General features: G+C 36.8%; 3 protein-coding genes and 1 long non-coding RNA gene across 6 annotated transcripts; 3 read left to right on the top strand and 1 right to left on the bottom strand.

Annotated features, from left to right (window-relative positions):
* Window positions 1-1389: 1389 nt before the first annotated feature.
* LOC147503117 (uncharacterized) lies at window positions 1390-2799 on the top strand. The gene is made up of 2 exons (XM_086607929.1): window positions 1390-2002; window positions 2087-2799. Exons 1-2 carry the CDS (start codon window positions 1888-1890, stop codon window positions 2626-2628), a joined length of 657 nt encoding a protein of 218 aa, XP_086464055.1. The 5' UTR covers window positions 1390-1887; the 3' UTR covers window positions 2629-2799.
* Window positions 2800-2965: 166 nt separating this feature from the next.
* Window positions 2966-11016, top strand: LOC147503116 (isocitrate dehydrogenase [NAD] regulatory subunit 1, mitochondrial-like). Of its 2 annotated transcripts, none has more exons than XM_086607928.1 (4): window positions 2966-3890; window positions 3956-4195; window positions 10284-10362; window positions 10534-11016. In XM_086607928.1, exons 1-4 carry the CDS (start codon window positions 3240-3242, stop codon window positions 10806-10808), a joined length of 1245 nt encoding a protein of 414 aa, XP_086464054.1. In that variant the 5' UTR covers window positions 2966-3239; the 3' UTR covers window positions 10809-11016. The 2 variants fall into 2 exon arrangements, with proteins under 2 accessions (XP_086464054.1, XP_086464053.1); XM_086607927.1 differs by having other exon boundaries at window positions 3139-3890; window positions 3968-4195.
* Window positions 11017-11167: 151 nt separating this feature from the next.
* Window positions 11168-14231, top strand: LOC147503115 (isovalerate--CoA ligase AAE2-like). Its single transcript, XM_086607925.1, has 2 exons — window positions 11168-11468; window positions 12283-14231. The coding sequence occupies exons 1-2, from the start codon at window positions 11271-11273 to the stop codon at window positions 13720-13722; spliced, it is 1638 nt and encodes a 545-aa protein (XP_086464051.1). The 5' UTR covers window positions 11168-11270; the 3' UTR covers window positions 13723-14231.
* Window positions 14232-17288: 3057 nt separating this feature from the next.
* Window positions 17289-23199, bottom strand: LOC147503114 (uncharacterized). Of its 2 annotated transcripts, none has more exons than XR_015221911.1 (5): window positions 23068-23199; window positions 22572-22992; window positions 20754-20888; window positions 17839-18046; window positions 17289-17662 (listed from the first exon to the last, which is right to left on the bottom strand). It is a non-coding gene; the product is annotated as an uncharacterized LOC147503114 (long non-coding RNA). The 2 variants fall into 2 exon arrangements; XR_015221912.1 differs by lacking the exon at window positions 23068-23199 and adding an exon at window positions 18138-18421 and having other exon boundaries at window positions 22572-22961.
* Window positions 23200-23449: the final 250 nt, after the last annotated feature.

Genomic DNA, 23449 nt, shown 5'->3' with positions numbered 1-23449 from the left:
GCAGTTTTTCTGGTGTAGAAACACTAGGACCTGTCATGCTTATGCGCACCTCGACAGAAATCCAACCGTTGGATCTGTCTAAAATTTTAATATGTCAGACTACAATGTGTCAGGAAACTATGGATTAAATTTCATACAAATCCGAGTATGGAAACGACACCATCTAAGCAGAAACAAAAGACTGCACACTGCATTTTTTCTGGTGTAGAAACACTACGACGTGTCACGCTTATGCGCGCCTCGACAGAAATCCAACCGTTGGATCTGTCTAAAATTTTAATATGTCAGACTACAATGTGTCAGGAAACTATGGATTAAATTTGAGAGACATCCGTGTGCGGAAAGATCTCCATCTGAACAGAATTAAAAGACTGCGCAGACAACTTTTCTAGAATGGTGTTTCTTGTTAACTGTTCATCTTCTTCACAAAACTCTATACAATTTATTAATGGCTTTATCCTCCCAATATACAATCCATATGATCACACATAACAAACAACATATCCTATTTCTATGGAAACAATAAAAGAAATAAATATAACTCACCTTATTAAGTCTACAAGATGTAAACAACTATGAATATCAATAGTGCGGTGAGCCCAATACTTTGCGTCCCCTTTTTCTCTTTTCTTCCTCTTCCCCTTTTTTATTGGAGGCTAGGGTTTTGATTTTGAATAATCATATTTTTTGAGAGAAAATTCAAAAGCTCTTATTTATTCCATGTTTTTAAGTCTGTTTAAAAGGTAACCTATGGGCCTCCAATGGGTCTAAAACACCCAAGGTCCATACCTATATGAATGAATACATTTTAACAATGTTTTCAAGCCCAAAATGATTATAAAAATACCCACATAAGTTCTAACAAACAATTCAAGTAAAAACATTTTTTTTTTTTTTTGAAAATCAACAATAGCTAAACAAATTCTAGAATAAGCTAGACTTTATAATATAATAGTTATTTTCAATCAAATAATTTAATTTATGTTGTTTAAAAATTGGGGTTGTTATAACTACTTTCGTGCTTAATTCTTAGAAACCATTTTCGTGCTATATTTTATTTTTTTTGTATTGGTCATTATTTGCAGTATTTTATTTTTTATTTTTTTTATTATAGAATGTGCCATGTTAAGTTGATAAAAATATATAGTAAACTGTTTTCTTAACATAAAAGTTTATGTACTTGGACTTGTCACTGTTGAAAATAGAAATTCTCATGCAACAATTATTTTTATTTTTTATAAACAAATTTTAAAATAGAATGCAAGTTATAACAGACTATTAACTGAATGTCATGCCCTAGAGTCCTGGTGTCATTGTAGTAAACAATTCTCACATTGGGCTTCTAAAGATTGAATGGACTATAACTCATTGAATTGAGTAATGATTTATGAGTAACTAAGTAAGTTCACCATACAATTGTTCCGAAACGCATAAAAAAATTCGTATGCCCATATTCAATAAGATTCAATTAATAACAGCAATTCATGGAATGTGTTTTTCAGAGAAAGAGGGCTGAAACAGTAGAAATTTGATTTTGCAGTTTCTCGTGGAGTGTTTTTTTAAACCAAAAGGTCCTTGCTGTCATGGAGCTACTAATGGCATAATTGTAGTCGAAAGTCGAAACCACAAACAAGTAAACTGAAAATTTGGAAAGAAAGATAGTAAATAGCGTAATCCCCTAAGATTTCATATTGAATCTTCCCTACCGTTAGATTAAAAAAATATGACCGTTGGGGCTCCTTCCACTCTCCTTTAAGACATTTCAAAATTCCCATCTCTCTTTTCTATCACAAAGCAAAAAACAATCGGCTCTTTAGATCATGAAGTGATAGTTCTAGATTGGGGATTGAGTTTAAATTTTGAATCTTTATTTCTTTGAAATCATCTATGGCTACGTTGAGAACTCCTTCGCTGCGCAAACCCCCACTTGCTGAAGCAGTTAATCGAATTCCCAGTCGACGGGTTTTACGGTCTAATGACAGTTTGATTCCAACTACTCCAGGTAATTTGAACAGAAAACCCTTTTGCAATTTTTTTATTTCCTTAAGAATGAATTGATTTATAGTGTTTTATATTTTTTGAACAGTTTCTTTGATGAAAGCCCCAGTTCCGAATCGGTTGGCTAATGTAGAAGAATCAGACCTTCGACCAGAAGACCAATCAATTTCATGTGATTTACAAGCTTTAGCGAAAATGGTCGAAGACGAATTCGGGAATCAAAATCTGGGTAATCTTGGTACTGCTTCTAATAATATTAGTACTTTTAGTATGGATCCAAGTGTTGTTTATGAAAGGGGAAGGTTTTATGATGAATATTCTGCTAGAAGGAATGAAAGGCTTAAGAGAAAGAAAGGTGTGATTGGGCAAGAGAAGAAAACACCTTATGGTCTTGGTGTTACTATGGAATCTGCAAAGAAAAGCAATTCGAAAAGGTTTGAGAGTGTGAGGAAGTCTTTGCCTTCAAACTTCTCTTTAAGTCGAACTGAGACTCCAATTGTTGCTCCGAGATATTCTTTGAGAAGCAGTTGCAAAGAAAATAAGAAGCCCCCTTTGGCAGGAAACTTTGACAAGTCTTTAATTGATGGTGAACGTAGTAAGATCACAACAAGGCGAACTCGCAGAATTTGATTTTGGGAATGTGCTCTTCTTTTTTATCAGTATTTGGAACTTTTTGCTGGGTTTTAGTTTATAGTTTTTCATTGGGTTATAGAAGAACTTCAAACATGTAAGGTTCTATGCTATATTGCAGTTTGTGGATTTGGTTTTTGTTATTCCTTATAGAATGAAATTACAGTCTAATGGTGGTGAATTCAATTGGATTTCATAATTTCATTATAAAATTGTGTTTGATTTGTGTTGCAAGATAAACAGTAACATATTGTGATCAACATCAGGGATATCAACTCTAGAGTTAGGTGGGATTGTGGGATACGCTTCAATTAACTAACTACAAGAGAGATATCATAGCATGCAGGGTCAAATTTGCCTTTTTCCTTAATTTTGTTGCAGTAGTCCTTCCAATTGGGAAGGATGAAAAACAGAAGTCTGCTAATGGTTGTATGTAATAATAATATACAGCCAATGGTTGCGGTGATGAATTGGAAGGATATGCAAATACTACCGTTCGGTACAGAAAAAATTGCAACCTTTTGTGTTAGTGCGTCATGCCGGTGATTTTAGTGAGCATTTTTGTGATTCCAGGGAGGTTCTATCTAGTGTTGTTTTGGTCGAAAATATAAATGCCAATTTTACTGAAATTTCCAATATGGGCCCACTTTTCCTTTTGGGCATTTATTCTCTCAGTCTCTCTTTATTACTTTCCTTTTGCAACTTTTAATGGTCCCTCTCCTCCTCCCACAACCTCTCTAGAAAAAAGAAAAAAAACCCTAAACCAAATGGCAAAACGAATCCTAATAAAAAACCTTTTCCAAACTCCCCACCTATCAAGATCCATAACCTACATGCCCAGACCAGGTGACGGCGCCCCACGACCCGTAACGTTAATACCCGGAGACGGAATAGGCCCATTAGTAACAAACGCAGTAGAACAAATAATGTCAGCAATGCACGCACCAATATATTTCGAAAAATTCCAACACGTGTCTGGTAAAATGAATAAAATGCCAGATGAAGTAATTAATTCTATTAAGAAAAACAAAGTTTGTTTAAAAGGTGGTTTAGATACACCTGTCGGTGGTGGTGTTAGTTCATTAAATGTACAATTGAGGAAAGAGTTGGATCTTTATGCTTCTCTTGTTAATTGTTTTAATTTACCTGGTTTGTATATGAGACATGAGAATGTTGATATTGTTGTTATAAGGGAGAATACTGAGGGGGAATATGCTGGCTTGGAACATGAAGTTGTTCCGGGCGTCGTCGAGAGCCTTAAGGTATGTGTTTTTTTTTTTTTTTTGGTACATGGTTTATGTATGTTTCTCACAAGTGCATGTGCTAGGTGATAACAAAGTTCTGCTCAGAACGCATTGCAAAATATGCATTTGAGTACGCCTACTTAAACAATAGAAAGAAAGTGACAGCGGTGCACAAAGCCAATATAATGAAGCTTGCAGATGGTCTGTTCCTAGAATCGTGTCGGGAGGTTGCAGAAAAGTATCCTAGCATTGCGTATAATGAGATTATTGTGGACAATTGCTGTATGCAACTTGTCGCAAAGCCAGAGCAGTTTGACGTCATGGTATGTGAATTTAAAAGTTTATAAACATGTGAGGCTTGAGCCTCAATGCATTTTTTTTTTTTGAAACCTAGTTCATATCTGATTCAAATGTGGTTGGCAATGTGATATATCTTTCTTCGTCTCTGTATTATGTTTATTCCCCATAGACCAATACATCAATATAACCTAGGTTTTTGCCCCCCCCCCCCTATTCAATAAAGAAAGAGTGTAAGAGATACAGAAAACGCAAACAAGAGGAAACTATTCTAAAACGTATCTTCTCACTCTCAATCAACCCATAAAGGATTTGTATCTAACCACAAAATGGTTGAATTGGATATCCTTGCTCCAGGAGTATAGAACAAGTATAAAATTTCCTTTGATGATAAGACCACCCATAGACGCCCCGAGTGGGAGAGGAACCTTAGGGATGATGGCTATGGCTTAGAGGCTTTAAGCTAACATTTGGTCTCCTAATAATCAAATTCTTTTTTTTTACTTTTTGTTGAAGTGTGCCACTAACATCTGAGGACTGGGACTATTGAAGATTGATAGCTGTGATCATGATTAAATGGGTAGTGACAGTGGTGGATATGCTTAGCATTTTGTTTCATTGTCGTTTATATATCTCTTTTGGAACATTGGTCCTCACTCTCTTTGATATATCGTTAGCCCCATAAAGTTTGTAAGAGATTGACATCCTACAACTCTAGAACTAAGTTGCTTTTAGGAAATGGTCAATGCCTACATTGTCAAAGGTGCCTACAAGGCCCAAAGGCATCAATACTGCCGAGGGGAAGCTTAGCGCCTTACCCTTCCACTGACTTCATAGGTCAAGCCATCTGGAAGGTAGTTCCTTTCTTGGGGGCTAACAGAAGGTTAAGTCAATATTAGCCTTTGCTTGTTCAAAGATGTGGTCCTCGAGCAAAACCCCTTACAATGGGTAATGCATCACAGCAGCTAGGTTGGGTTTTGTTTTGGGTATAGCCTGATAGTTGAACTCCTACACTTAGTAAAGACACCGTTGGTGGTTTATTGTGAATTTGGAACAAATGAATTAATGTTCATACTGGTAACGTCATCTGTAATGTTTTTTAGGCCAATCAATATGGTGAAGTGTATGCTAATAATGGACAGTGCATTGGTTTTGTTTTGTTTTTTTTTCCTATATGTTTGTAAGTTTATTTATTTTTTTATTTTAACAATTTTGCCTTAATTTTTTGGATAAACTACTGTTTTAACTCTTGTACTCTTGGTCAACTAATATTCTACCCCCTGTACAAATTTAAGAGCTTAAAACACATTGTACTCTTGGTCAACTAACATTCTCCCCCTTGTACAAATTTAAGAGCTTAAAGCACATTGTACTCTTGGTCAACTAACATTCTCACCCTTGTACACGTGGGCATAACCCAATGACTAGGATATTGTGTGTTTAGCGAGAAAAAATAAAATAAAATAAAAAAATAAACATTTAGAAAGGTTATGCCCAAAATTCTCATCCAATAAAAAACTTCCAAAGCTTCCAAATCAAACCCATTCTCAACAAAACCAGCAATCATCCCATTCCATGAATCTACATCTTTGTTCTCCATACTATCAAAATCTCTTGTAGCTTCATTAACAAGACCCGACTTAAAATACATACTGACTAAAGAATTCCCAACAACGGTCATCTCCTCAAAACCAAGTTTAATAACTTGAGTATGTGCTTGCATTCCCATTTCAACCATATTTTCAGCTAAAGCCGCAAGAACAATCACAAACGTAAATGGGTTGGGCGTAACTCTTTCCATTTGCATCTCAACAAAAAGTTCCAATGCCTGACGCGTTAATCCATCTTGCATACACCCATCAATCAACAACATCCAAGAATACCTATTCCTCTCTACCATCTCATCAAAAACTTTCTCCCCCTCTTCAATATTATTAGTTTTAAAGTAAATATAAACAAGAGAATTCCCAACACTAACATCAGCTTCATATCTAGTTTTCAAACAAAGACAATGTACTTGTTTAACAAAATTGTGGTTAAAATGGTTAAAAGCCCAATCACATGCCTTGAGAACACAAGTAAAGACCCGGACTATCAATGAATCCATCCGGTGATGGATTTTTAGAAAAAGCGCCTAGAACTTTATGATGGAGATTGTTTCTAGAATGCTCCAAGTGCAAACTGTAATAACACATGGGTTAAGTTTCCTTACCCATGTGTTCATACTGGTAACGTCATCTGTAATGTTTTTTAGGCCAATCAATATGGTGAAGTGTATGCTAATAATGGACAGTGCATTGGTTTTGTTTTGTTTTTTTTTCCTATATGTTTGTAAGTTTATTTTCTTTTTTATTTTAACAATTTTGTCTTAATTTTTTGGATAAACTACTGTTTTAACCCTTGTACTCTTGGTCAACTAACATTCTACCCTTTGTACAAATTTAAGAGCTTAAAACACATTGTACTCTTGGTCAACTAATATTATCCCTCTTGTACAAATTTAAGAGTTTAAAACACATTGTACTCTTGGTCAACTAATATTATCCCTCTTGTACAAATTTAAGAGCTTAAAACACATTGTACTCTTGGTCAACTAACATTCTCACCCTTGTACACGTGGGCATAACCCAATGACTAGGATATTGTGTGTTTAGCGAGAAAAAATAAAATAAAATAAAAAAATAAACATTTGGAAAGGTTATGCCCAAAATTCTCATCCGATAAAAAACTTCCAAAGCTTCCAAATCAAACCCATTCTCAACAAAACCAGCAATCATCCCATTCCATGAATTTGCATCTTTGTTCTCCATACTCTCAAAAACTCTTGTAGCATCATTAACAAGACCCGACTTAAAATACATACTGACTAAAGAATTCCCAACAACGGTCATCTCCTCAAAACCAAGTTTAATAACTTGAGTATGTGCTTGCATTCCCATTTCAACCATATTTTCAGCTAAAGCCGCAAGAACACTCACAAACGTAAATGGGTTGGGCGTAACTCTTTCCATTTGCATCTTAACAAAAAGTTCCAATGCCTGACGCGTTAATCCATCTTGCATACACCCATCAATCAACAACATCCAAGAATACCTATTCCTCTCTACCAACTCATCAAAAACTTTCTCCCCCTCTTCAATATTATTAGTTTTAAAGTAAATATCAACAAGAGAATTCCCAGCACTAACATCAGCTTCATATCTCGTTTTCAAACAAAGACAATGTACTTGTTTAACAAAACTATGGTTAAAATGGTTAAAAGCCCAATCACATGCCTTGAGAACACAAGTAAGACCAGACCCATAAATGAATCCATCTGACTGATGGATTTTCGAGAAAGCGTCTAGAACTTTATGATGGAGATTGTTTCTAGAATGCTCCAAGTGCAAACTGTAATAACACATGGGTAAGTTTCCTTGAGGAATTTCGTCAAACGGTTGTGGTGCATTTGATGGTTCATCGACATTTAAGAAGTCTAAGAGTACTGTTGTTATTATATTTGGTTTTGTAGAGAATGGGTTTGATTTGGAAGCTTTGGAAGTTTTTTATCGGATGAGAATTTGGAAACATTTTTTTTTTTTTTTTTTCCGCTAAACACACAATATCCTAGTCATCGGGTTATGTCCACATGTACAAGGGTGAGAATGTTAGTTGACCAAGAGTACAATGTGTTTTAAGCTCTTAAATTTATACAAGGAGGAGAATGTTAGTTGACCAAGAGTACAATGTGTTTTAAGCTCTTAAATTTGTACAAGGGGGAGAATGTTAGTTGACTAAGAGTACAATGGTTAAAACAATAGTTTATCCTAATTTTTTTGGGGCAAAGTTTGGTTTTACGCTTCATATCGCCTCAAGGCATAGACCTTGTCTAATTTTAGCGAACTTCCTCAGATCTCAATATCTTTCTGAGCTTGTAATTTTAGTGAGAATATATATGTCATATATCGTGGATGAAGATAATGCATTATGAGTTTATTGTGTCAAAAGAAGTCTATTCTTGATTGGACTGTAGCATTTTGCTGTTGTTTTACTCTATTGTTGGTCTTCTCATCCCTACATCTCAATTTCACAAATTTGAATAAAAACGGTTCGTATGTGGATATGTTAGTGATAACCTATGTTACATGGACACGCCATATTCCAAAAATAATCTGTGTCGGATACGTATCTACGTGTCCGTGTCGGACGCACATGGACACATATTGATGTAGAACATGAGTTCGTTTCTTTCAAGATTCGGTGGTCAATCCCATGGGCCGTGAGCCCACTAGTTTAGTTGTTGCTTTATTGTTATTAGTATAAATAAGAGGCTTGTAATTAGAGTTCGGTAGTGTTGAAGTTTATGAGTTGTGAGATTCAATAAAAGAGTTGTCTTTTAGGTTTCTTTGTTTTGTTTAATTCAAGAGTAGATTTAATAAACTGAAGCTTCCACCAGTTTAATCTACATCATTTGGTATCGGAGCAGGTTGTTTTTTGGAGATTTGTGCAGAAATACTGTTCATAGCATTGTTCGCCACGAATCCAATTTTATTATTGTAAATCAAGATATGTCTACAACGTTAGAGATGAAGATTTTATGGAGAACTCATGGATTCATATTAACTCCTAGAGTACGGGTTGTTCGATTAGAAGAGTGGAGAGAAACTTTAATACAAAACAGGTTTGATCGATTAGAAGAAGTGACTAGTCGACTTAGGTGGGGCTTTTGCAGCCCAAAGCCCCCATCGTTGGTGGAGCTTCTATAGCCCAACGTAAAACACCGGTTGTTGTCGATGACAACAAAGGGAAGGAAGGAATTTATGAAGCTGTTGTGTCACGTCTTGGGCATGATAACAAACAAAATCAGCAAGTTCATCACCTTCTTTTGCAACAAAGACGTCCTGCTAACCAGATCTATGAAGGTTTTGTTCCTCTAATTCAGCAAGCACAAAATGGTGGTTATATTGATCATTTTCTAACAATTTTGAGAAGGCTTTTACTCGCAACCACAAAACAGTTCAACGCATACTTCGTGACTTCTAGTATCCATTGTGTTTTAAGAAAGGAGTACTAGTAGCATTGTGGTGCCATGTTATTCATTTGAGCCGATATTTGGGCAAGATTCGAAGTCGAATTCCTCAGAACCACGGGAGGGTGACGTATACAAGTTTAAAGTTTGAAGAGCTTTTGCATATTGGTGGGTTTTCATGTCAACAAGCTTGTGGTCAAGCTTCTTCAATATGGGGAGAGTGATGTAGAACATGAGTTCGTTTCTTTCAAGGTTCGGTGGTCAAGCCCATGGGCCGTGATCCCACTAGTTTAGTTGCTACTTTATTGTTATTAGTATAAATAAGAGGCTTGTAATTAGGGTTCGGCGGTGTTGAAGTTTATGAGTTGTGAGATTCAATAAAAGAGTCGTCTTTTAGGTTTCTTTGTTTTGTTTAATTCAAGAATAGATTTAATAAACTGAAGCTTCCACCAGTTTAATCTACATCACATATTGTGTGTGATAACTTAGTTTTTGATATTTCACCGTGTCAGACACTCCGTATCCGTGTCGGATACAGACACACGTGTCCGTGTCAATGTAACTTAGGTGATAACATGTTCATGTGGTGAGTGCCAAACAGAACTACACCACCCTTCCAGAGTTTCAGGTCACCTTGAGAAGTTTTATTGGCTTGACCAAAGTTATTTGTTTTGATTAACTTGTTTAGGGAAGTAATGAATGTACAACAATGAGTTACTTAATTCTACACCTGTCATTAACGACACTATAGAAGTCTAGACCCTACAGGAAAGAGTTTAGTTTTAGGCATTACCCATTTGAGATTGTTATGTCCTTTCATGTCAAACGTCATTCATTTATTCTTTATGGTCGGTAAGTAACTAACCAAAGTCAAGCAAGATAAATATGCTTAAGGGAGGAATACATCCATTTCTATCCTGCCCACAGTGAAATCTGCATGTGAAAGTTATGAATTTGAACATCCAAAGATAATTTTTCTATTTGCATCCATGTACTTGTGCATTTTGTTCTCATGTATGTTTCAGTGACAGTGCTGACACACCAACTTTACATCGTAGATTCAATTTGACACCTCCGTACCAAGTGCATAACAAGTAATTTTGCAGGTCACACCGAATCTCTATGGCAATCTGGTGGCAAATACTGCAGCTGGTATTGCTGGTGGCACTGGAGTGATGCCAGGAGGTACCTACCATAATTTTTTAATTTTCTGATGAAAAAAAATGTAGAAAGCTTCTAGTGGTAGTGTACAGTAAGAGTGGTTGATACGGGTTCCTTGGCCAACTCTAAACATAGATTAATGTGTCGTCTTGTCTCACTTGTAAGTTACTATTGTCATCATGACTTGATGGTTAGGTAATGTCGGGGCTGATCATGCAATCTTCGAGCAAGGTGCTTCAGCAGGCAATGTGGGGAATGAGAAGCTGGTAGTGGAGAAGAAGGCAAATCCAGTAGCCCTACTCCTGTCGTCTGCCATGATGTTGAGACATCTCCAGTTCCCTTCTTTTGCTGATAGATTAGAGACAGCCGTTAAGAGGGTGATTGCAGAAGGACGGTACCGGACTAAAGATCTTGGTGGACAGAGTACTACTCAGGAGGTTGTCGATGCTGTAATAGCTGTATTGGATTGAGTGAAATGATATCCTCCAATTCTCGCACGTACAATCATGTTTTTTTGTGTTGAAGTTTCTAGAGTTCATGGTTGGTGGGTTTTAAATGGCTCAAATGTTACACATTATTTTCTCTGTACCTTTTTGGAGCAAGTTGTAGTCAAATAAATGTCTTTTTTGACTGAATCAATTCACCATATTTGCTCTATCAATGCATCCTCTTTCTTTCCTTATTTTTATTACCATTATGATGATTGGATTTCTGACAACATGTCGGTGGTATATTTTTTGAAAAATATCGCCTGTAACTTTTCAGAATTTCAAAGTTCAAAGTTCAATAATTGGAAGGTTTGTAAACTGTAATTTCCAGCAATTACGAGTTACGAATGTAAATTTGCAATCACAAGAGTTTAAGAACAAAGTCTACCTCGTCAATCACAAGAGTCATCAACACAAGTAATACATTTCTCTTCGGAGAAACCAATGGAGGGTCTATTCCAATGCCCTGCAAACTATGTTCCATTATCACCCATAAGCTTTTTACAAAGAGCTGGTATTGTATACAGAGATAGAGTGTCTGTTATTTATGGTTCTGCCAACTACACTTGGAAGGAAACGCTTGAAAGATGTCTAAGACTTGCTTCTGCTCTTACCCATCTTGGTATTTCTCGTGGGGATGTTGTAAGTTACATATATCTGTTCCTTAATTTACTTAGTTTCTCTTCAATTGTTTCTTTAGTTATCTTGCATTTTTTTTTCTTCTGATCTGCACTTGTGATCGCCCTCTTTTTTTCTGTGTTTGATTGTGATGTCTGATGAATATATGTGTTGCATCTTACACTGTTGAAGTAATTGGGTTGGTGATGAGTAATTTGATTGTTCTTTTAGTTAGTTAACTTGGTGTTTTGGTACTTAATTGTCCAAGATTGAGTTCTCAGGCAAACCGATTTCTCGGAATTGAGCGTTAAGAAGTAAAAAGCTATTACTACTGAGTCTATTATAGCCAATTTTATGTTTTGGCTAATTTCAATTTTAATGGTGTTTTATGTCTAGACCTATATAACTGCTTGTGTTCTTATTACGTTAATATATAGTCTCATGAATCCTTCTTCACGCTAGAAGTGGGCAGTTGCGCATAATGGAGCTGATTTTTATTTGTGGGGGGTGTTCTCTACTGTGTGAAGAACATCTCCACCAAAAATCAGCCCCCAATTCATTTTGTAAGTCCACTTTTGGTGATGTTCTTTTGGAGTCCATACATGGTGGAGTTCATATAACCGTCCCCTTGTTTTAGTTTTTATTGTGACCCCATCTCTTAGCTTCCCTGCCCAGTGCATGCATGATGAATGGACTATTTTTTCTTTTCTTTTCTTTTTCTCCTCATTCCATTGCTTCCCATCTTTTAATTTTTGTTGTCTCTAAAATAATTAGTCTTTCCATTTAGTACTAGCATCCCTTTTACACTCCATTACATGCTCTATATTTTATTGAGCAGGTAGCTACGTTGGTCCCCAATGTCCCGGCAATGTATGAGCTTCATTTCGGTGTCCCAATGGCAGGAGCAGTTCTTTGTACTCTTAATATACGTTACAACTCAGAGATGGTGTCGAGACTACTTAGACACTCAGAGGCGAAGATTATCTTTGTAGATTATCAGTTGCTTGATATTGCTCATGGTGCATTCAAACTTCTCTCTATGAAGGAAACTAAGCCACCCGAATTGGTCTTGATCACTGAATCCGATAATCCAATTCATGACAGTACCTTCACTTCTACCACCTTGGAGTACGAAAGTCTTCTGAAAACTGGAAATCCTGATTTTGAGATTGGACAACCAAAGGATGAATTGGACCCGATTTCCTTGAATTATACTTCCGGCTCAACATCAAGTCCCAAAGGAGTTGTTTACAACCACAGAGGTGCATATATCAATTCCCTTTCTACCGTTCTTCTTCATGGGATGGGCGCAATGCCTGTTTACCTGTGGACCGTGCCTATGTTCCATTGCAACGGTTGGTGCCTCACTTGGGGAGTGGCTGCTCAAGGTGGAACAAATGTGTGTCTACGTAAAGTTACTCCAAAGAACATATATGAGAACATCATGCTTCACAAGGTGAACCACTTGGGTGGGGCACCGACTGTCTTGAATATGATTGTGAACGCTACACCTGGTGACAGGAAAACCCTTCCTTGGAAGGTGGAGATAATGACTGGTGGGGCACCTCCTCCTCCACAAATCTTGTTCAAAATGGAAGAGTTGGGTTTCAATGTTAGTCACCAGTATGGGCTGACTGAAACTTATGGTCCAGGGACGATTTGTATGTGGAAGCCAGAGTGGGAGTTCTTGCCGCCTGAGGAACGTGCAGAGCTCAAGTCCCGCCAGGGACTGCAACATCTTGGAGTAGAGGTGGACATAAAGAATCCAATTACCTTGAAAAGTGTACCACCTGACGGAAAAACCATGGGGGAGGTGATGTTCAGAGGGAACACTGTGATGAGTGGGTACCTCAAAGATTTGAAAGCAACACAGGAAGCATTTGATGGTGGTTGGTTTCGAAGTGGGGATCTAGCTGTGAACCATCCTGATGGTTACATAAAGGTGAAGGATCGTTCAAAGGACATTATCATTTCTGGCGGAGAGAATATAAGCACTATTGAGGTGGAAACAGTGTTGTATAGTCATCCAGCAGTACTGGAGGCTGCAGTCGTTGGACAGCCTGACCATCATTGGGGCGAGACACCTTTTGCCTTCGTAAAATTGAAAGAAGGGTGCAGTGTGGAAGCCAAAGAGATTATCAAATTTTGCCGGGATCACTTGCCTCACTATATGGCTCCCCGTACTGTTGTTTTTGATGATCTGCCAAGAACTTCAACTGGAAAGGTTCAAAAGTTTCTTCTAAGGAAGAAGGCAGAAAACATGGACAACCTTCCTTAACAATGCAAATTATGAGTTATGACGGCACTAGTTCAAAAGGTGCCATTGTGATAATCATACTGCTTTTCTAAGCTTTGGATCAGTTGGCCTTAACTTGGAAAGAGCAATGTAGAAGCGGTACATACGAACTACAACCATTCTGGTCATGTTCGAGTGTTCAACAATGAGGGCTTCGCAACGAGAATAGTGTTGGACTTTGTAAAGCCTCCTGCAATCAACACTGGAATCAACTATAAGTCTATAACTGTGGAGTTCTACTTCGCTTCTCTGTCATCGCCACTGATTTTACATTCTTTCGGGAGGATAGATGGATACTTGATTGCAGGCAAATGCTTTTGAGGTATTGAGAATTGAGAGGCAGATTAAAGAAACACAACAGCTAATTTCTGTGAAGTCTCCCACAGTGCCACTAGAGTTTGTAATACGGATTTCTGCCAGCCATTGGAGTATGAACACCCAAATACGTACTATTCTGTTTTTGGGTATTTACTATATATTGGGTTAACTAGTATTGCCCCCTACTAGATGAGCCAATTAGGATTTCCCCCAACTAGATGGGGAAATTAGGGTCTCCCTCTTGAGTACACACACAAAAAAAAACACGGTCAACTCAAGTTAACTTTTTTTTGTGTGTGTACTCAGGGGGGAGACTCTAATTTCCCCATCTAGTTGGGGGCAATCCTAATTGGCTCATCTAGTAGAGGGTAATACTAGTTAACCCCTATATATTTAAGGACGCTGGACAGTTATGTATATAACGTCATAAAATCAAACATATTTGATCAAGTCTTTGTTCTCGTATGTTGTATAGTGATGTAAACATTGAGTTGCTGAAGCTAACAAAGAGTAGTGAAAAGAGAGTGAAGCAATAGTGGCCAAACAAACCTCAGTTCGTGCATAGGGTAATTCTACCTATTACAGGTTTACAGTGTAACTTTATCTTACATTGTATCCTTTTCACTAACTGTTGGAGTGTCTACACAAGACTCTCCCATGTGTGAACTGTAATTTTTTATTTTTGCTCAATACAATTATCCTTTGCCAAAAAAAAAAATTGTTTTCACTGGTTTTTGTAGGGGGATTGATTGAAATAAAAATGTGTGTTAATTGGGTTATTTTACCCGTTTACGAAGCCCATATTCATTTACACCATTTGGGCTTTGGGATAGCTAATTAAGTTCAAGTAAGAAGGAGAGTCTCCGTGGGAGTGCAGTAGTGTTTCGTTAATTCGTATGGCTAGAGTATGCTGAATCTCAGCGTAGATATACAGTCTGCTTGGGATGTCATGTAACACATCCAACAACAGTTATAGTTCGAAAGTCTCACACATGAACATAATACATAATACATAATACATGTAGATAGATGTGCAATCTCTCCATCGATCAATCATGTTTAGTTTCAGTAAAGCCAAATTTATCTTATAACTGGCCTGTTATGTCGAAAACCTGCCTACCCAAAACTTTGCCTATGGAGAAATACAAACATGAGTCTCAGTGTCAGGAGGCTGATATACAAAAAAGGTGTGAATTATCAATTATCCAACCACTCCGAAATATTCTAAGAGCTTTTTAACATAAGCACAAAGGTTCAGAAATGGTAGTAGTAATTGACTGATTTATGCGGCCTCTTCAAACACCTGCCGAATCAATGGGACTGTGGGACTACTATTTTTTTTTTTTTTTTGAATCACATCACTTTCATTAGCATATAACGAAAAGTTGATACAATTCAGACTGGACTGCTTAAAGCTGGACTTAACATACATAGGCACCTGCCCATCACAAGTTAACTGCATACTAGACTTGGCTGCATCAGCCAAAAGGTGGGCATGGTGAAGCAGCCTTCTAGGACAAAAAACACATTTACAAAAACTGAAAGCTGCTTTTAGAGCCACAGTTTCTAGCAAAAGACTCCATAGACTCCAAGAGATATCTGAAGACACTCCATTGACCGCATTGACAACAACCTGGTTGTCAGAGCAAACCACCACCTTGCATAGATTAAGCTGAGAGGTCTGAAACAAACCAAGCCTTAGAGCCTGCAACTCGACATCCTCTGTTGAATCTACTGTGATAGGGCTGCTTTCTGCAATGATAATTTCACCATTCCAACTATTAATAGTGTAGCCGACACCTGTTTTTTTTAAAAAAATAGGGTCAAAACCACCATCAGTAGCAAGCATGAAGAGAAGGGGAATGTGAGACTTAGGAATAAGATATCTGAAAGTGATAGGAGGCTTAACAGGTAAAATAGATCTACAGGCCTGATTAAGAATGTGGTTAGGATTAAGATTCTTATAATTCGAGACAAAGACTATGTTATTTCTATCTATCCATATAGTATAAGCTATGGTCACAAGAATCGTAAGATTCTCTATAGTACAAGTCTTAGATAAACTATGAGTTATAATACAGGGTTGAACACATCATATATAGTGAAGTGCCTAGGCCAATTACTGAAGTTAAAAGCCATAGAAGAAGCAAACCAGATTCTTTCAAGGCATCAGCAGCTAAAGAGAGCATGCTCAAGAGTTTCAGAATGAGATAAACACTTTGGGCAAACATCTAAGTCACAACTGTGCCTATCAAATAATTTTTTTTTTTGTTGGCAGAATACCCCGCATGATTTTCCAAGCAAACAATTTGATACGATGTGGTACATTCAGCTTCTAGATTAGGTTCCAGACATTTTGTACATGAATCAAAGAGAGGGGCGCACCAGAAATAGGTAGTTGGTTATAAAACCAATTATACACAGATTTGACTATAAACTTACTATTTTTTTCCAAAGACCATACCATCTTTTGATCCATATTAGAGGAGTGAATTTTTGTTTTTAGAATCTCAGCTTGAATATCCTTAGTAAAAAGGGATTGAAGCCGATCAATATTCCAAGAGTGGGTCACATTATCAATGAGATCAAAGACATACCTGATGTTATGATGCAACAGTGGTCGAGGACCAACCTGCCTTTTGCAAGGAATGGATGGTATCCAGTTCCCAAATGTCGATTCCTCAACCAAGCTTTAGCTTTAAGGAAGGTTACATTTGGAAAATATTTTGCTTTTATAATTTTTACCCATAAAGAGTTAGTCTCACTAATAAGTTACAACACAGCTTAGCTAACAAGGACTTATGGTGTGTTCAAAACCTAATCCCCCCACACTTTTTTTTTGCACAACAATCATTCCAACTTAACAGGTATATCTTGTGATTCCCAGCTCCCAGTCTCATTAACGTCCCACCAGAAATTAGAGTTTAACATATCTAATTGATGACAAGGAGATTTTTGACTATCATGAACACATTTAGCGAAAAAGAGATCATCACGAGCATGCTGGATCAAATAACTGGGCTATTATGTCGAGAACCTGCCTACCCAAAACTTTGCCCATGGGCTGTGGGACTACTATTAATTGACTATTATGAATACATCTAGCGAAAAAGCGATCATCATGAGCACGCTGGATCAAATAACTGAGGGTACTGTAGAGAACAGATGGAAAGAAAGAAGATCTGTCACAGTAAGAAAGAAAAAGGATTTGTTTTGAAGCTACGCAAGACTGATGCATCCCAGGGAACCCAACAATTTTACTTGCATCCAGATTATAACTGCAGTTAATTAAAGTTTCAGATATGCTCAAAGTCGGACACCATCCAATTTGGAAAAAGGACCATTCAAAGATGTTAGGACTCGCTTTCGACGAGAGTTTTACTTGTGGGTGCTTTTTTTATCTTTCCATCATACTGCCTAGTTGCGGGGCACTCTTTGCAGTCCTAGTATTGCTCTATACTGCTTCTCCCCCACTTGAGTCATTATCTGTCTCTTCTTTATAGCTCTCAGTTTTCTCACTCGATTCATCTTCTATGGCCAGCATCATCCTGACATATTGAAATCCCCTCAGTTTTGCTTTGCTGGAATCCGGACAGCAACAAACCTGAACAAACAATATAAGTCTTAATCCTCCATTAACATTTGGGAAGAAATGCATGCATATGCTCTCTATATATAACATTGTTTAGATATAATATCAATATTAACAGCCGTGCGGCAGAACCTAATGCTAATTGCAAATATAACAAAACTGATATGATATAGAAGAAACCTGCCTACCTTTCTGTGGCACTTTGCTAGCATCATTCAGCTTTGACAAACAATATTGAAAATTTCTCAGTTTTGCTTTCTTGGAGTCTTAGTCTTTTCATTTGGGGAGAAATGTATGCATAAGCTCTATTTAGCAAGTTGACCAACAAGCTGGCCAATACGTGACCAGAACTCACAAAATATTCAAAACCAAAATAAGCAGCCAGACCAGGAATTCCTACAAAGCAAACATGTATTACAGTTATATTCATGTGGAAAGCTTCTATGGAGATACAATACCTTAAAGGAAGTAAAGTAGTCCTGGTTACCAAGTTTAAGTGGTGCTCCCTTTCGATAAATATCTTAGTTTCCTAACTGCTAGTACCACCATTCCACCAGTATTACTACTGCCATCACCACTACAGTCCAGATTAGACCCGGTGTAAGCTGGCCCATATCATGGCCTCTTCCAATGGATTCCTACTGGGTACAAAGTATGAAGTAGATGCCCACCCCAAAGTCTACTGTGCTTGCAATCCAATCACAAAACAATCTCTTACTCTTCAGAACCACCAAGGGAAATATTTCATTATTCACCCTGGGGATAAATTTCCTTGAAGTAGCAAAACAAGAAGTAAAACTAATAAAGGGTAGTAACAGAGAAAACTAACACTCATGAGGTTTAAGTTCTAGTTGTTCTAGCTTTCAAATGGCCTTTGTATGTTACCAGACCTTTCAAAAGAAATGCTGCGTAGATGAAAGGACAGCTTTGCTTGGGCAAGTTGACTCCAATCAGTATTTTCACGTCCAACAAAAACAGGAATTCATAGAAAGACTTAAGAAGCTTCTTATTTTTTTTAAATAAGAAATATAGGGCCAATAGCTCGTGCTGACTCTGAAATCTGAATAAGCCAATAGATTGTATTGACAACGATTATTTCAACGAGTGTTTAGCATGACAAACACCATTATCACAATGATTGCAAGTAATGCTGAAATCGCTGAGACACCAATGTACATATAGAGTAGTCCTAATGCAACTATGATTTGGCATGGCATTAGCCACAAATTGTGAAGCTGGAGTACCATGTCCGAGAGTTGTTGAGCGTCAACCACCATGTAGTTTACATCTTTACAATCTCTCCTAACCCATGAGCTTGTCGAGAAGAACTAGATAGTCTAAGGCCTTTTTTGTATAGTGTAGTAACTAAAGCTGATCGAATAAGCATACCAACATTCTGAAAATTAAACTGATGAGAGCAAAGGACTTCCATGATTTTGGCTACCAAGAGAGCAGCAACAAGATAGAAGCCTCCGTATGGTGAGTTACCTTTGTCGGATGAGAAAGCACCAAATTGTTGGAGCAGGACAGGACCCATGCACATGAAACAAAGCCGAATAACTGCTAAGAAAGTAGTAGAAACAAAGTCTTTCCAGAAACACCGAAGCAATGTTGTTCGAATTGGATGCATTGAGTTTTCGGATGGTTTAGGCCATTTGGTTTCAAAGAGTTGTGAGATAACCTCTGCTCCATGATCGGGAGCAAGTGATGGAATTTCCTCAATCCTGAAGGGGATTTGTAGCATTTTTCCAACAGTGGATTCAACCAAAGCCACACAACTCGAGATTAAAGTAGCTGAAACGTAACCTGCGACATTTGATTTGCTCAGTAAAGGTTCTTCTTTTAGTTTTGGGCTCTTTTTGGGGAGTCCTACTTGTACTTTTGGTTTCGATTCCTTTAACCTCCTTGATCCTCCCACATTTCTCTTTCTCTCAGTTGAAGTCTAGACTGTGGAAGTGTAGGTTGGGGGAAAGTAAAATATGTACCAGCCATATTAAAGTATTAGAAACACTTAAAGCATGTTTAGTCCCTTTCTTTGTTTAAGGCACTAACCACCCACAAACAAAAAGCGTGATAGTCTGTCAATTATTATTTTCGTACTAAACATTCCATGAAAATACCCAACACCAACGGTACTAAAAACCAGACTGGCGGATACAAAATGTGAGAATTCAAGAGTGTTGGAAGTGCTTAAGCGATCCTTTAGCTAGCACAATAATAGTATGAACCATTTTAAAATGTGTATAGAGTTCAAATTGATTGCTTCCTGATAAGGTTGGGCGTCTTTTTAAATTTCTAGCTAAAAGTAACACAGTATACATTGAATAAAATGCTTGATATAAAACGCATTTTTGTTTCAAAAAATTTATTAGTAGAAATTACTTCGACTCTTTGTATAAAATGTATGTTTTCCCCCATTTTTCCCTTCTAAAAAGGTAATGGTGTGCTGATTTCATGTGTTAACTTATATGAATATTACTTTGCATACAAGTATTTGTTAATCTTTATTACTTGCCAATCTACATTTTTCTTTGTAATATATTCTTTTTGTTTCTTAATTTTTTTTATTTGTTTCCTTACTTGAGTCATTTTTCCAGAAGCCTCATTCGATTGGTATTAATTTTCCCTGGATTGACATGTCCTACAGAGTCCTACTTTAGTAGATATTGTCTTTTTCCGTAACTCATTTGTTTTTAAGGATTTCTTTTGTAATTGAAGGTACTTTTTCATTAGTTATCTTTTTCATGAGGGACTTCAATGAAAAATTTACTGAATCATTGTTGCAGTCTCCAGGGCTCTAGGTACAAACTTTATAATATAAAGATGGAGAAGAGATCAGAATAAGGGATGTGGAGGAGACCAGTGGCCCAGTCCTTATACACCCTCCGGAGATGTCCACTTAAAACTCTAATACTCTATCAATGACTACCATGTACTGCTTCTTTATCAATATGTTAAATTGCAAAATTTCAGTACAAACAAAGATAAAACCGATGTTTAGATCTAACAACAAGCAAGGTTTCTTTGGATATCAGTTCCTGATATTCCAAATTGTATGTCAATGATTGTCAACAATGCTATCTTCTCTGTTTAAGGAACTCACCTGATCAGGAGTTAGAAAAACTGATCCAAAAATGTTGCTTATCATATCCTCTTATGTTAAAGTTGCTGAAGACTTTTGATCATGAATCTTAGCTGCACTAAACGTCACGTGATTCAACAACTTCCTCTTGTGAACCTGAAATTGGACATAGCTGTCTGGTATAAGTATCAAAGCTCACATAGTCGCATGTCAATAGGGAAGAATATTTGAAATCATTACTTCAGTTTTCTTGTGTTCTTTTTGTTGTTGTTGTTTTTTTTTTTTCTTTCCTTGTTTCTTTTTCTTGCATTGTAATAGGTGATCTCATCCTAAACTCCCTTTGCCTCGATTTGGTACCGCGACCAACCAATTACTCCCCCCGTAAGTGAAAAGGGTCCAAAATCATGGCCCGATTCCAAACAGAATCCGATATAAAAAAAAAGTTTTTTTCGCTAATAAAAAATTCCACTTTACCGCCCACTCTCCACTCTCTTCTCCTCTCCAATCGACTCTCCTCCTCTCTTTACAAATGCAAAGCGTCGATTTTTTACCCAGATAAAAAAAAAACTTAACTTGAATACTTGATGACAACTTAATATAAAAAAATAAAAAAAATGTCGACCCATGTTTTAAATAAATAAATAAATAATCGCTGTCATGTACATTAAGACATCTCAGTAATCCCGCATGAAGCCCTCAACCAAATGAACTTTCAAACATATTAGTAACCAAATGCTATGTTAACTAAATTTTTTATTATTATACCATAAATAAGACAAGCTAGTATTACAAAACAACAGAACATTACAAAAAAGTTGTTCCATACCAAAGCACACGACAAAGTACGTAAGCTATAGAAAAGTTTTCGAAAGTCCAATAAATCACACCAGAAGATCCGAGAGGCATGTCCACCTTTTAGAATGGTAGTCGAATGGGAAATAAGCAGATATGATATAACTAATAAACATCCAATGTGAGACTTCCAAACAACTCAACATATACAATGACACAGTCCCATAAATACATGACGCACGATCACAAAATAAACTATATACGCAAATGCTCCCTAGTCATATTGGTTTTGATTTTATTCTTTGGGGACACCAATAGAGGTTAGCAATTACCATGATTGACAAGGACTTTGGAGACATGTCTTCGATTTATGAAAAGAAAAAAAAACGATAAATACTTTCACATAGGAAAATACATAAATGCATAATTCAAAAAAATAATAATAATAATTATTATTGCTATTGCTATTGCTATTGCTATTGTGGGTACAGATGAAGAGAAGAATGTCAAAAAGATAGCAGCTTACAAGTAAAAAGTTGTTTAGACTGGTAAACTAGTTCGCTCTTTCAACAAGAATACAGTAAATCTCACATGCGAGCACATTTTAAGAAGTACTATGAAAGGGTTAATGAACCAAGTATTGTTTCTCATGATATGCAATGCAAAATGACCTTTTATACATATAAGTAACCATGAACAACTCAAAATTATTTCTTTAGGACAATTAGTATAATATCATAAACAAGATCCGCCAGTATTACAAAACATCACATTCAACCTGTTCCAACCAAAGCACATTACGAAATAAGTGGGATGTAAAATAATTTCTGAAGTCCACCAAATCCAACCAAGAGAAACAAGTAGAATGTACTCAATTTAGAGAGGTAGTCAAACAGAAAAAGGAAACAAGCAACCCAGATAGTTAACCAGAAACAAGAGATGATAAGATGAAAATTGATAGTGAAGAAGAGATAATACTAGTTTAACCATAACCACACTATTTCAAGAAACAACTAGTTAGCCACATAGTAAAATCGAGCACATCACCTTTAGCACAGCCTTTTGGTAGGCGCTTGAGAAGCATATCCATTTCTTTAGAATTTGGTCCACCTTCCACAAACAAGTTCACTAGAAGAGAACTAGTTTTTGCATATGGTGAGAAACCCTTGTCAAGCATGATATTGAGAAGTTGCATTGCCTTGTGGGTATCATTTTTTTGGTCTAGGCATCGAATGTGAAAGAGCTTCTTTCCAATTCCCTTCTCTAAAACATCCCCTAATCATTACGTTATATGTCCTAGTGTTAATAAGCTGCAAACCCCTGGCTGAGAGGGTACGAAAGATTTCCTTGGCCTCACTTATTTTACCATCTTTGCAGATGCCATTAATCAGAACATTAGCTTTCATTCCATTATTTTCCATCACACGGAACAGTTCCATCTGAATCAACTTATCGAGTCCAAGTGTCCCTGATTTACAAAATGGGAGAAAGAGGAAGTAGTAGAACTAGTCATGGAATGGAAAAGAGAAGGAAAAATTGTTACCAGCTTATTATTACGTTGGCGACCCACAATCCAACAACACATGCTGCTCTTCTCCACATCGCCATTTCCAACAACTCGAACGAAAAAAAAAAAAAAAAGGTATTTGTTACTGAAGGACATATTGTGTTTGGCAGACCCAAAAAAAAAAACAATTATTACAATTGTGTAAAAAAAAAAACAATTATTACAAATGTCTTCGTTGGTCAAAAAAAAAAAAAAAAAAAAAAAAAAAAAAAAGTGTGCAATTGGTCCTAAAAAGTTGAATTCGAAAACTTCAAGCTTAAACGACCTGGCTAAGTCGTTTGTTGTGCAAACCAAATGTCATTAATGCAAACCAAATGGAAGTCACACCAGTCACTATCTAAGTCCAAAACGATGTGGC

Source organism: Coptis chinensis, chromosome 4, assembly GCF_015680905.1.
Source record: "Coptis chinensis isolate HL-2020 chromosome 4, ASM1568090v1, whole genome shotgun sequence".
NCBI classification, from domain to species: domain Eukaryota; kingdom Viridiplantae; phylum Streptophyta; class Magnoliopsida; order Ranunculales; family Ranunculaceae; genus Coptis; species Coptis chinensis.
The sequence above is the reverse complement of the archived record's forward strand: the minus strand, read 5'-3'. Positions and strand labels throughout refer to the sequence as shown.

Excerpts from the sequence above, each read along its gene's own strand:
- LOC147503117 (XM_086607929.1), top strand. The coding sequence starts at position 1,888 with ATGGCTACGTTGAGAACTCCTTCGCTGCGCAAACCCCCACTTGCTGAA. Across the intron at positions 2,003-2,086 it reads TTTGATTCCAACTACTCCAG|TTTCTTTGATGAAAGCCCCA; the intron begins GTAATTTGAACA and ends TTTTTTGAACAG.
- LOC147503116 (XM_086607928.1), top strand. The coding sequence starts at position 3,240 with ATGCCAATTTTACTGAAATTTCCAATATGGGCCCACTTTTCCTTTTGG. Across the intron at positions 3,891-3,955 it reads GCGTCGTCGAGAGCCTTAAG|GTGATAACAAAGTTCTGCTC; the intron begins GTATGTGTTTTT and ends TGCATGTGCTAG. Across the intron at positions 4,196-10,283 it reads CAGAGCAGTTTGACGTCATG|GTCACACCGAATCTCTATGG; the intron begins GTATGTGAATTT and ends GTAATTTTGCAG.
- LOC147503115 (XM_086607925.1), top strand. The coding sequence starts at position 11,271 with ATGGAGGGTCTATTCCAATGCCCTGCAAACTATGTTCCATTATCACCC. Across the intron at positions 11,469-12,282 it reads GTATTTCTCGTGGGGATGTT|GTAGCTACGTTGGTCCCCAA; the intron begins GTAAGTTACATA and ends TTTATTGAGCAG.